General features: G+C 48.2%; 1 protein-coding gene across 8 annotated transcripts in view; it reads right to left on the bottom strand.

Annotated features, from left to right (window-relative positions):
- Positions 1–4,390: 4,390 nt before the first annotated feature.
- Positions 4,391–12,480, bottom strand: part of L3MBTL1 (L3MBTL histone methyl-lysine binding protein 1) — a 32,750-nt gene continuing 24,660 nt past the window's right edge. For 2 of the 8 annotated variants that reach the window (XM_049100715.1, XM_025470105.3), the window contains one exon: positions 10,626–10,765. Coding sequence is in view for 6 of the 8 variants with exons in the window: in XM_035705666.2 (XP_035561559.1) it covers positions 9,828–10,178; positions 10,608–10,765 (509 nt within the window). In the remaining 2 variants the exon portion in view is untranslated. Of the gene's footprint in view, positions 7,023–8,183; positions 10,179–10,607; positions 10,766–12,480 lie in introns of those variants that run through there. The other 6 variants (XM_049100711.1, XM_049100712.1, XM_049100713.1 and 3 more) reach the window with 6 other exon arrangements.

Genomic DNA, 12,480 nt, shown 5'->3' with positions numbered 1-12,480 from the left:
CCCCCTCCTCCCAGCCCGTGGTAACCTCCAACCTCCTTTCTGTCTCTATGAACCTGCCTATTCTAAATATTTCTTATAAGTGGATTCATGCATTATTTGTCCTTTTGTGAGCCTGGCTTAGTCCACTTACCATCATGCCTTCAAGGTCTTTCAAGTTGTTTAATCCTTTTTTACGGCTGAATAATAATATTCTGTTGTATGGATAGACTACATTTTGTCTACCCAGTCATCTGTCGACGGACACTGGGTTCTTTCAACTTCTTGGCTATTGTGAATAACGCTGCAGTGAACACTGGCAACAAGTATCTGTTTTCACATCTTTCACATATATACTTAGGAGTGGGAATTCTGAGTAATGTGGTAATTCTAGGCTTAGCTTTTTGAGAAAGCAAACCTCTCAAGCAGCCAATCCGTTTTCCAGCCTGATACATTCCAACCAATGGTTTCTCCATACCCTTGCCAACAATGATTATTTTCCACTTTTGTGAGGACAGCTATCCTGGTGGGTGTGAGGTGCTAGCTCATTGTGGTTTTGATTGGCATTTCTCTAATGACAAATGCTGCTGAGCATCTTTTCATGTGTTTGTTGGCATCTGTACATCTTCTTCAGAGAAAGGTCTGGGCAAGTCCTCTGCCCATTTTGGTGGTGGTGGGGGGTTGTCTTTTTGTTGTTTGGTTTTTAAGAGCTATATATTCTGGATATTGAACCCTTGTCAGATAGACAATTTGCAAGTATTTCCTCTCTTTCTTACTTTTCAAAGTATTTTGCAAATACTTTGCAAGTATTTTCTCACTTTCTTGATAAAGTCCTTTGATTCACATTAGTTTTTAATTTTGATGAACTTCAACTTGGTTTTTTGTTGTTGTTGTTGTTGCTTGTGCTTTTGGTGTCACCTCAAGACTTCACTGTCAATTCCAAAGTCATAGAGATTTACTTGTATGTTTTATTCTTAGGGTTTTACAGTTTTAGCTCTTATATTTAGGTCATTGACTCATTTTGAGTTTGTTTTTTTATATGGTATAAAGAAGGGATCTAACTGCATTATTTTCACATGTGGAGATCCCAGCACCATTCGATGAAGAGACTGTTCTTTACCCATTAAATGAGCATTCTTTTCAAAAAGTCAATTGGCCATGGATGTTTGGGGTTATTTTTGGACTCTCAATTCTCTTCAGTTGCTTTTTATGTCTGTCCTTGGGCCGCTATCATACTGTTTTGATTACTTTGTATTTGTAGCAGGTTTTGAGGTTAAAAATCTCAGTCCTCCAACTTCATTCTTTTTCAAGACTGTTTTGGCTTTTGGGGTCCTTTTGCTATTTCATATGGATATGAGGATAAGCTTTTCCATTCCTGCAAAAAAGGCCATTGGCATTTTTATAGGGTTTGAATCTGTAGGTCACTTTGGGTAGTGTTAACATGTTAATCATCTTAAGTCTTCCTATTCATGAACACAGATGTCTTTCCATTTATTTACATCTTCTTTCTTTCAGTAATGGTTTATAGCTTTTAGTATATAAGCCCTTCACCTCCTTCTTTAAATTTATTCCTAGATATTTTATTCCTTTAGATGCTGTTGTAAGTAGAATTGCTTTCTTGCTTTCCTTTTTTTTTTTTTTTAAAGATTTTATTTATTTATTCATGATAGCAGGCAGAGGGAGAAGCAGGCTCCATGCAGGGAGCCCGACGTGGGATTCGATCCCAGGTCTCCAGGATCGCGCCCTGGGCCAAAGGCAGGCGCCAAACCGCTGCGCCACCCAGGGATCCCTCTTGCTTTCCTTTTTGGATTGTTTGTTGTGGGTATTATAGAAATACAAGTGACTTGATTTTTGTGTCTTAATCTTATACCCTGCAACTTTGCTTAAATTATTAGCATTAGCAGATTGTTCGTGGATTTTGTATATGAGATCATGCCATCCATGAATAGAGGTAGTTTTACTTATTCCATTCCCATTTGGGTGCCCTTTCTTTATTTCTCTTATCTAATTGCTCTGGCGAGAACTTCCAATACAATACTGAAAAGTAGTGGTGAAAGAGGGTTTCCATGTCTTGTTCCAATCTTAGGGAGAAAGTCTTTTACCATTGAGTATATTATTAGCTGTGGGTTTTTTGTAGATGCCTTTTATCATGTTGAGAAAGTTCCCTCTATTCTCTAGTTTTCTGTTTTTAAGATGAAATGGTTTTGGATTTTCATAGATGCTTTTTCTGCATCAATTGAGATCATCATGCCCCCCCCCCCCTTTCATTCTAGTGATGTGGTGCACTACATTTCTTTTCTTTTTTAAGGTTTTATTTATTTATTCATGAAAGACAGAGAGGCAGAGGGAGAAGCAGGCTCCCTGGAGGGAGCCCAATGCGGGACTCGATCCCAGTACTCTGGGACCACGCCCTGAGCCGAAGGCAGACGCTCAACCACTGAGCCACCCAGGTGCCCCCTGACTTTAAACTACCCTTACATTTTTAAGATCTTCCTCTTTTTTGACGTATTCTTTCATTTTGATGGAACACATCCTCCAGTGGCTTTCTGAGGAAAGGTTCACAGGTGATAAAATTTTGAAACTTTGTATGTTTGAAAATGTTCTCCCTTCACATTTGATTGACAATTTGGCTGGGTACAGAAGTCTAGCATGGAAATAATTTTCCTTTGCAATTGTGAAAGTGTTGCTCCACTCTCTTGCTTCTACTATTGCTATTGAGAAGCTCAGTGCTACTGATTCATGTTCTTTTGGATGAGACTTCCCTCTGGAAGCTTTTAAATCTTCTTTGTTCTCATTATTCTGATATTCATGATACTGTAGCTTGGTGTCATTCCTTCTACACCTATTATGTTGGGCAGTGTGTAGCCTTTTAGTTTAGAGACTAGTATCTTTCAACTCTGTGAAGTTTACTTTCTTTTAAGTTTTTGAAAAATATATAATTTCTCTGTTTTTTTTTTTTTAAAGATTTATTTATTCATGAGAGACACAGAGAGAGAGAGACAGGCAGAGACGCAGGCAGAGGGAGAAGCAGGCTCCATACAGGGAGCCTGATGTGGGACTCGATCCCGGGTCTCCAGGATCATGCCCTGTGCCAAAGGCAGGCGCTAAACTGCTGAGCCACCTGGGCTGCCCACTCTGTTCTCTCTTATTGGCATTTCTGTTAGTTGTATATTCGACCTCCAGCTGTCCTCTAATTTCTTATTCTTTCCTATTTTTCATTTGCTTGTTTTTATTCTACTTTCTGGGCAATATCCACATTATCTTTCAACCCATGTGTTGAATTATCTCTGCAATCAATTTTAAATTTCCAAAAGCCTTCTTGCCTCTCAGTTTCTTTTCCTTTTAGAACAGCCATAGCTGGGATCCCTGGGTGGCGCAGCGGTTTGGCGCCTGCCTTTGGCCCAGGGCGCGATCCTGGAGACCCGGGATCGAATCCCACATCAGGCTCCCCGTGCATGGAGTCTGCTTCTCCCTCTGCCTGTGTCTCTGCCAATCTCTCTCTCTCTTTGTGACTATCATAAAAAAAAAAAAAAAAAAAAAAAAAAAAGAACAGCCATAGCTGGTGGAGGAATAGCTTCTACAGGTGGAAGGATCAATGCCTCTACTGTGATGGGTAAGGAAAGAAGGAAGGATGGGATATGGGTGGGAGGAGGCTGGCGGATGAGGTGGCAGGAAGATGGGGGTATTCCTTCTGATGAGTTCCATTTTTCTTTGTGATATAGATGATGAACATGTATAGTGAGACAACACCGAAGGTAATAGGTCAGGAGGTTGGAGATGCGTGAAATGGGAAATCAGAGGTAACTCCTTAAAAAACACAGCTGCTTCCCAGGCAGCCCTGGGGGTCCACTCTGAAGCCAGAGACTCAATGAACCATAGCACGGATCCGCTTAGCCAGGTGAGCTTCTGGTAGAGGTGGAGAGGATGGGCTTGGACAGCTCCACGGTTGGTATTCTAGCTGAGTAGTCTGGAAGAGCAGGGCAAAGAAATGAAGCATATTGACAAGAAAGGGGTTTATGGGATCAAACAGCATTTCTGCCACTTTTCCATTTGCTCCCAATATCTGGGAAACTCGGAGTCTAACTGTTCAGCTTGACACTTCTCCACCTGAAAGTTTGATGTTATTTTAAAAACTGGAGGGCTTCATTTAATTTTCTGCCCCTGTCCATTTATAAATAGTCAAGGGTCAGGCCCTTTGCACACTGTTCTCAGGGGGTTCCCATTGTTTATATTTCTTAGCATAGACAAGTATACCCATTTATCTTTATCCTTTGTTTCTTATCTATAAAATAGAATAAGGACCCCCTTAACAACAAAAGAGAATGCTTTATTCTCTCCAGTAATGGCCCTATTGTTATTCATTTTGTGTTTTCTGGATGTTTTACCAAGAAAATAGAAACAGACTCTGACTGCATATCATCCAGATGTTCCAAGTTTATTTATGTTGTTTCAACACACTGACAAAACACCACAGTTTATAAATTTTTCTCCCTCAAGAGTCAAGAGTCACTTTACCTTAAGCCAGAGGATTCTCTGAAAGAACACACAGGCATCCCCACACGGAGAGTACAAAAACAATTCCACCAAAGTGCCATGTGAATGAAAGTGCAAACAGGCTTCATTTTCAAACTCTGGGATCATTCTCTCTGCTTCAGAAACTAAATAGAAAGGTCCTCACAGACCGAAGCCCTGGCCAGACAAGGCCTGGGCACAGCTCCAGGGCCAAAGTGTAAGCAGCGTCTGCTGCAGAGGGCAGGGTAGAGGCACATGGCGCATCGTTGGTGCCAAGTCCCTCCCTCCACTGTGCCCCCAGGTTCAGGTGTGGAGATCTCAGCTGCGGACAGGATGAACCTTTCTTATGGTTTCTTGCCACAGTTTGACATTGGTGCAGAAAGTGCTAAGGTGTCCAAGTTCGGAGGCCTGAGTGCCCTTCTCTCCAGGCCCTTAGTCCATCCTGCCTTTCCAGCAGGCCAGCATTAGAAGTGTGGCTGGCGGACCCACGCCACAAAGCTGTCCCTGCCTGGCTCCTTAGGCGTGGGGAGGTCCTGCAGCACAACCGCACATGCTTGCTGACTTCTCCTCACTCCACAAGGCCAGTTTCTCCTCGGTTTCCAAGAGGAACAGACAAGGCCAAGGAGCTGGTGAGTTTTGCCATCACCCCAGTGACCAAGTTGGAGAGGCTCATACTTGTTCCTCCTTACTCTTGGCCAAGGAGGCATCAAAGCAATCTCCGTAAACCCGAGCCTTTCTGCCCAGGGAGGTTGTGTGCTCAGAGCTGCCCCTACGGGCCAAAAGGGAAGGAACATTTGAAGCCCTGCAGGAGTTCAGCTCAGTGGGTAGATGGCTGCCCCTGCACAAAGCAAAGCTGTTTGGGCCCAGGTGAGACAGGGTCCCCTATTGGGCTGTGGCAGGAAATCAACAGAGCTTTGGGTATCCCACTTCTATGGGAAAGATAAAGCTTTGTATTTTAACAATAGCCCTTGACATTTTCCCAACACTGAGCCTCATGGATGCACCTGTCAAACACTTCTGAGGACACTGTGTGCACAAACACATCACGTGACTGAGGGAAGGGGCCTGGCTCTGCACCCTGTGGGCCTGTGTCAGCACCTGGGGCCACAGGGCCTTGGCAGCTGCTCTTCACCTCCACATGCAGCCAGCTGCTGCCGGGCCCTCTGCCTCAGCCCCACCCTGGCTGGTTAGGCAGTGGCTCGGTGAAGCCTAGGCCCCTACTTGGACAGAAAAGGTTGAAGTCCCAGAGCCCCAGCAGGCACCTGGCTGGCAGTGCAAGACAGATGGACAGTAGTTTAGAAAGGCTTACAGGACACAGCAAACTCAAAGATTGAAGAATTCACTTTCCCAACTCCCAATTTCAAGTGAGCTTCATAAGACTCCTCAAGAGCAAGACATTTAAGGGACAAGTCGAATGTGATGTTGTGAGGTACGTGTGCTGGACAGAGTAGCACATTCCCATGGCAAGAGGTCTGGCAGGCATGGGGTCCCCACCCCATGGGCACTACCTTGGCTGAGATCCATGGCTGCAGGGAAGGATGCTAAGCCCAGCTTTAAGGGCCACCATGCCTGCTGGAGCTGCCCCTCTGGCCAAAGATCCGAGATTGTCTGACATACCCTTTCCCCACACTTGATACAGGAAGGGTGGATGGGGATCTTCTCTGCATGGGTAAAACAGGCTCTCACCACCTACTCTGCTGGAAACAGGGCTTGGCATGGGCCACTAAAATGCTAGCTGATCCAGAATGGGGCATGCTTAGGAAGGCATCTTAGCTCAGAATCCCCCATTTTTGGGCAAAAGGGAGAACAGCAGCCAGAGACTCCCAGCGGATCCTACGACAACCTGTTTCTGAAGCTCACCCATCTAACGGGGAGGAGCCAGTGGGGTCTGGGTAGGCCATGGCTGGGGGCCCTGCCCAGGAAACCAGACATCAGAATGAGTAAATATGTTTGTGGCTGGGTCACTTCTGGGTCGGAACCAAGGAAAGAAAAGCACGGAGAGAGGCCCAAGAGAAATGAGCCTCCAACCGGAGGACTCCCATTCTACCAGACTGTCCTTAACCACTAAGAAAAAGACCCTTTGGTGATCAAACAGGTCAGCTGGGGATGTGAGGCTGCCAGAGGCAGGGCCCCTCCAATCCACTCCACCAGTAGTGTTCCCCCAGCCCAGTCACACCCTCACTGGTGTGCCTGGTGGCAGATGAGCCCCAGGACTCAGGAGGGGCGAGGACTCCCACGTACCTCGCAGGAAGGAGCCAAGAGGAGGAGGACCTCCCCCTGGTAAGATGTAGAGGGTGGTGGGGGTATGGGTGGGATATGAGGAACTCAAGTCAGGAAAGAAGCATCAGCTGCGGAGGGAGGCCCAGCTCGGGCTGGCAGTGAGCCCAGCCCTGAGCCACTCACTTTAAGGTGTCATCGGCGTTTTTGAACATGAGAATGGCGTTATAGATCTTCAAGGCTGGACCCAGCTTCACGCTCATGATCTTCACAATGTCCGCCTGTGTCAGCAAAAGGAAGGCCTCGCCGTCAATCATCTGAGGGGTCGGAGGAGGGAGGTGGAAAGCGGAGAAGGCGGAGAGGGCCATGGGAAGGGGTGACGGAGAGGAGAGGTGGGGTGTGCAGGGGAGCACGAGATCGGAGTCCAGGATGTGTGGGGGGAGGGGAGGAGGACAGAGATGGGAAGAGGAAGGAAAAGGAGAGAGGAGGCGGGAGAAAGGAAAAAAGGAAGATAGCGATGGGGACAGAGAAGGACAGAGAACTGGCTCCCCCATGTTCACACTCATGCTTTTTCTCTTTCTGCTGCCCAGTCTGACTTTGGTGGCAGGTGCATAATGTCTTGCAGGCCCTCCCTGACATTGGCCTCAATACCCCTGCCCTGGTGCTCCTCCACAGAGCCCTGGGGCAGGGCAGGGCAGGGCAGGGCAATGGCGTGGCAACGAGCAGCTGCTAGTGACAACCACACTATCACCTCTGAGCTATCCTTGACTGGGGTGGCAGGGAGAGAGGGCTGGACAGGGATTTCTTCTGAATCTAGGCAGACCTTCTTTAGGACCATCAGTGATGACCACCAGACTGGACAGACTGACGACCCACAAGGCCATCCATCCACTTTGCCCTAATTTCTCACTCGTGAGACATCCCCCTAATGACTGCCCAGTACCTGTGTGTCTGAATGCATCCATCCAGCCCGACAAAGGCCGCTCCCTGGAGCAGGGTTCATCCCAGGGGAGTGGATGCCCTGGAAAAGGTCATCCTCAGCCCTCACAAAGGTCCTGTTCCCCACCGAGACTGCATTTTATGCTGGCGGTCACCCTATGCCCTTTTTGGTCACTGCTCTTGTACCACAGACCATGGTGCATTGGGGATAAGCAGCAGATGCTCTGCCGGGGCGGCGGGGGGGGGGGGGGTGCCGGGGAGGGGGGGGGACACGATGCCCTTCTTCTGATACGGGGAGAGTGCTGGAGGGAAAAAGTGTCACGTGCTTCTGTGGCCGGCTGAACAACTGCACTCAGAGGGCACTGATCTATGACCGCTGTCATGGAGGGAGGACCTCTAACCGGCACCACATGGTTCTATCTCATTAAACATGTGCAGTGAAGGCGTGGCTTAGTTATCAAATGACAAGCTGTATGAGACTGGAAAGGCTTACTAATACCACAGATGACAGAATCAAGATTTAAAACAATGAGACTATGAAACCAACAAAATAACATTTAATAGGGATAAATGTAAAGTTTTACATTAGGTTAATAAAAAAAAATCCAGTGGTACAAGTAACAAACTGGAAAGTGTAATTAGACTGTAATGGATAATTGATATAAAAGGCACTTGGGGACTTCCCTGACCTCCAAACTGGTCTGATATGGCTATCATGAAGCTAGTGCAAACTTCATTTTTGCTGAGGAACAAAAATCTAGGGTTTGTATGTAGGGGAAGAGAAAAGAACCCAAATACCCATTAACAGAACCGTGGGCTCCTCATAAAATGGAGCACCACTCAGCAGTACAAATGAACGAGCTACTGGGATACACGACAACACAGACGGGCCTCGAAAACATGACACTGAGTGAAAAGAGACAGACACCGAAGAATAAAAGCTGCACTTCCATTTATGTCAAGTTCAAGAACAGGTAAAACAAACCTATGGTGCTAGAAATTAGGACAGGCTTGCCCATGAGGGCAGGGACTAACAAAGGTGCCAAGAAAGAACTTTCTGGTATGATGGACATGTTTTATATATTGGACAGGGTGTATATGTCTCACAGAACTTGTGGAACTGTACTTTTAAGATGTGGGCATTTTGCTCCATGTACATGTTCATCTCCGTTAAAAAACACTGGGGTGTCGATTCAACAGTTATAACAAATGTGCCACTCTGGTGAGTGCAATCGATAACCAGGGAGTGGGGGGCATATGGGAAATCCTGCACCTTCCTCTCAATTTTGCTGTGAATCTAAAACTGCTCTATAAAAATAAAGTCCTTTTATAAACAAAACCACAAAGAATGTAGGGGAGAACACAACCAGTGTGCTCTGTGCTGGTCAGAAGGCATCTGAAACCGGGGGACAGCTCTGAACACATATGTTACAGTAAGATCACCAGCCCAGGAGGCAAGTGCCCAGGATGGGGTAGAGACTGTGAGCGCCACCACACAAGGATACTAGGAAGAAATGGCTGTGCTGGGTCTGGAAAAAGAGAGTCTTCTAGGGGAAGAGGAACAGACTTCTTTCTCATGGGCACCTGACCTGTGGGGGCACGTAGGAGGAGCTGAGACTCTGCTCTCCTGGGTGAAGGGGGATGCATGCATGTATTCTTTGGAAGGAAGATCTAAGCAAACTCCAAGTTCCCTTCCACTTTCAAACTGTGTAAATTAGGAGAGTCACAATAAAGTTTTTTACTTAAGGATGACTGTTGAGAGTCAGAACCACCACTGAGCCCCCACTGTACCAGGCATTCTTATATAGCGATGTGATTTCTAGATTATTCTATGGTAGGCTAGTGATATAATTATCCTAGGCGTTCTGGCCCAATGAGCCATTCCTCATTTCCAATGCTCACAATGGCCCTGCAAGGTTGTCATCATTACAACCCTCATTCTACCTGTTTTATCTCCATTTTATAGATAAGAAGATGCAGACTAAGACATAGTAAAGAGCCCATAGTAAACTAGCAGAACTGGGAATCACACCCACACTGTATGTAAAGCTAGGGTTCTTTTATGTACAACTCACTGCTTCGTAACCTTGGTAACCTTCTGGGTCTTGGTATTAAGCATATGTTAGGATCCTGCAGTAAAAGCATTACTTGTGACATTCAAGACACACTTTAACTTACTGTCCCTAGTGAGCTAGGTTTGGAAAACAAGCTGGGTAGAGAGCAGAGGAGTGAATGGAGCCCTGTCTCCAAGAGGCATTTTCCTGCCTGAGGTGATCTGAACACAGAGGGTTAGCAAGCTGGGCCACGGTCCATACCAGATTTTTCCCAGAGACGTGGGTCACTGTGACCAGTCTCCCGCAGGCAAGACAAGAGAGGGCCCTCCCTAGCAGGGGGCAGCGCTGGCGAGGGCATCTGCTCCCTGTCGTCTCAGTGAGTGACCCTTCTGTCCCCACTCTGCACTTGCACCTCACCTCATCTTTGAAGAGTCGTGCCTGGTCCTCACAGCCGGTCAGGGTCTGAACGAAGCTGAAGACCTTGGAAACCAAAGAAGACATGTTGCCAAGGGGACAGGGGCTTGGGAGTGTAGGGGAAAGGTGGGCCCATGTGGCCTTGGTGCTCTCTAGGCTTTGACAGTGTTGCTTTTTCTTATTAGCCTAAGAGGATCCTTGTGTGTCTGCTGCTGGGTGAGCAAGGTGGGGCCCAGGTGAAGCATTTCTCCTGCTAGACTTTCATGCGAACTAGCAGCACGTCCCTCTCCCCATCCACCAGGGTAGGTCTATCGAACCGTCTCTCAGTCCCTGCTGGGCACCAAGAGGGACCGTGGATAGGAGGGATGAGCAGCAGATAGCATCAGGATCAGTGTCCACCTCTGCTTGAAGAGGGCCTTTCCTGAGCCCTCCCACCAGGGTGTGCTGAAAGAGGCAAAGTAGGGGAGAGGAAGGAGGACAGGTCCTCACTCTCACCTCATCAATGGTCCACTTGGCAACTGTTGAGGCCGAGATGCCCGCCACTCCCGGCAGGAGCTTGCAGTGCTGCTCCCAGCACACAGAGAGGGAACGGTCAGGGTGAGCCGACAGGGCTGACATGAAGAGGGACTGGTGCATGGCATCGGCAGTCAGTGCTGGAGGCAGAGGCAGAGGCAGAGGCTGGCACACTGATGTCGAGGACTAAGCTCAGACCCATGCCACTTGGGAGGACCAAGGCCCCCTTCTGAGAGTCTTGCAGAGCCAAGAGGGAGGGAGACGTGACTCCTTACCCATCACTCGCTCCTCCCGGTTAAGGGAGTCCCTTGCTTTACAGACTCTCAGGAGTTAGCTGTGAGGACAGACCCCAGCCCCATCTCTCTGAGGCCATATCACCCTGTTGCGTTCCTGACTATTCTCTAGATACCTTGCATCAGAATGGCCTCTAACAGGCAACAAGCTCAGCCCTGGCGGCAGAAGCCCATCCGGTTTGCCCTCCTTTTCTGTTGAGCCCTGACCAACTGTCATGGCATCAGGGTGATTCTGTGTGGGAACCCACCCTGCCAGTCGCTGCCACTGCCTCCAGCTCCATTCCTCTCCCCTGTTCCCACCCCAGCCTGGTCTGCTCCCCCTGGCATGTGGAAGGGGATCCCTGACCCGCTCGCCAACTCCACGCTGCCTGCCGCTCTGCTTCCTGACCTGTTCCTGCAGGCCTGGCTCCTGGCCTCCAGCCTCGGCTGCTCTATGATCTCATGAGTGACGCTGCTCTGCTGGGCCTTCCCCTTGGCCAGGCCTGGCACTCGCATGCCTGCAGGTCAACTACCTTTGGCTGCTGACAAGCCTGGCCCCTGCCTACCTTCCCAGCCTTGGCTGGCCTTGGGCCATGTGGTCACTGTCCCATGGGGCTTGCCCTGCCTCTATCTGCCAAGGGTCCAAGGGAGCTGCCTCTTTCTCTTCAGTGGGCATTAGTTCTAGACACATGGCTGCAGCTCACAGGCCCCTTGCCCCTCACCCCAGCTTGTCACAGACTGTCCTCCCCTGATCCTTTGGTCCATAGCTTCAGCCTTTTACCCTGCTGCCCTCAGAGCCTTGGGGATCCTAGTATTAGCAGCCCCATGTGTTATTCTCTGTAGTTCCTCCTACTTGCTGCCATCTCTGCTCATCAGACCCCAAAGAGCCCAGCCTTCAGCACCACAAGGAGCCTACTACTGTGCACAGCTCAGCTTGCTCTCAGCCTTGCCTGCGACACAGGCAAAATCTCCCCTAACAGCTTCCACCACTAGCACTTCATCTCCTGGCCACAGGTTTGGCCTCCTGTCTCTGAAGTCCAGGTTCCTAGTTCTCCATGTACCAGGTGAGAAGTCTCAGGGGACAAGGCCAGAAGGCTGTAGGAGCTTTGCTCCTTATCTTTCTTCCCCAGAGCACAGGATGGGAGCTCTCCTAGTCAGTATGTCTTATCGAACTTCAAGCCAACTAGGGGCAGGTCAGAAGCTGTTGGTTTTTTGTTTTGTTTCGGCTTATAAACAATGGAAATGTATTCCTCACAGTTCTGGAGGCTGGGAAGTCCAAGATCAAGGCACCAGCAGATTTGGTATATGGTGAAGGTCCACTTCCTGGTTAACAGACAGTCAATTTCTTGCTGGGTCCTCATTCGGTGGAAGGAGCTACGGAGCTCTCCAGGGTCTCTTTTAGAAGGGCACTAATCCTATTTGTGAAGGCTCCACACTCATGACCTCATCACCTCCCCAAAGCCACACCTCCAAATACCATTACGTTAGGGATTTGGTTTTACATGTGAATTTGTGGGGAGACACATTCCGTCTATAGCATTATTATTATCATTATCATCATCATCATCATCATCATCATCATC

Source organism: Canis lupus, chromosome 24 (genome assembly GCF_003254725.2).
Source record: "Canis lupus dingo isolate Sandy chromosome 24, ASM325472v2, whole genome shotgun sequence".
In the NCBI taxonomy this organism is placed as follows: Eukaryota; Metazoa; Chordata; class Mammalia; order Carnivora; family Canidae; genus Canis; species Canis lupus.
This window is presented reverse-complemented; position numbering and strand designations above follow the sequence as displayed.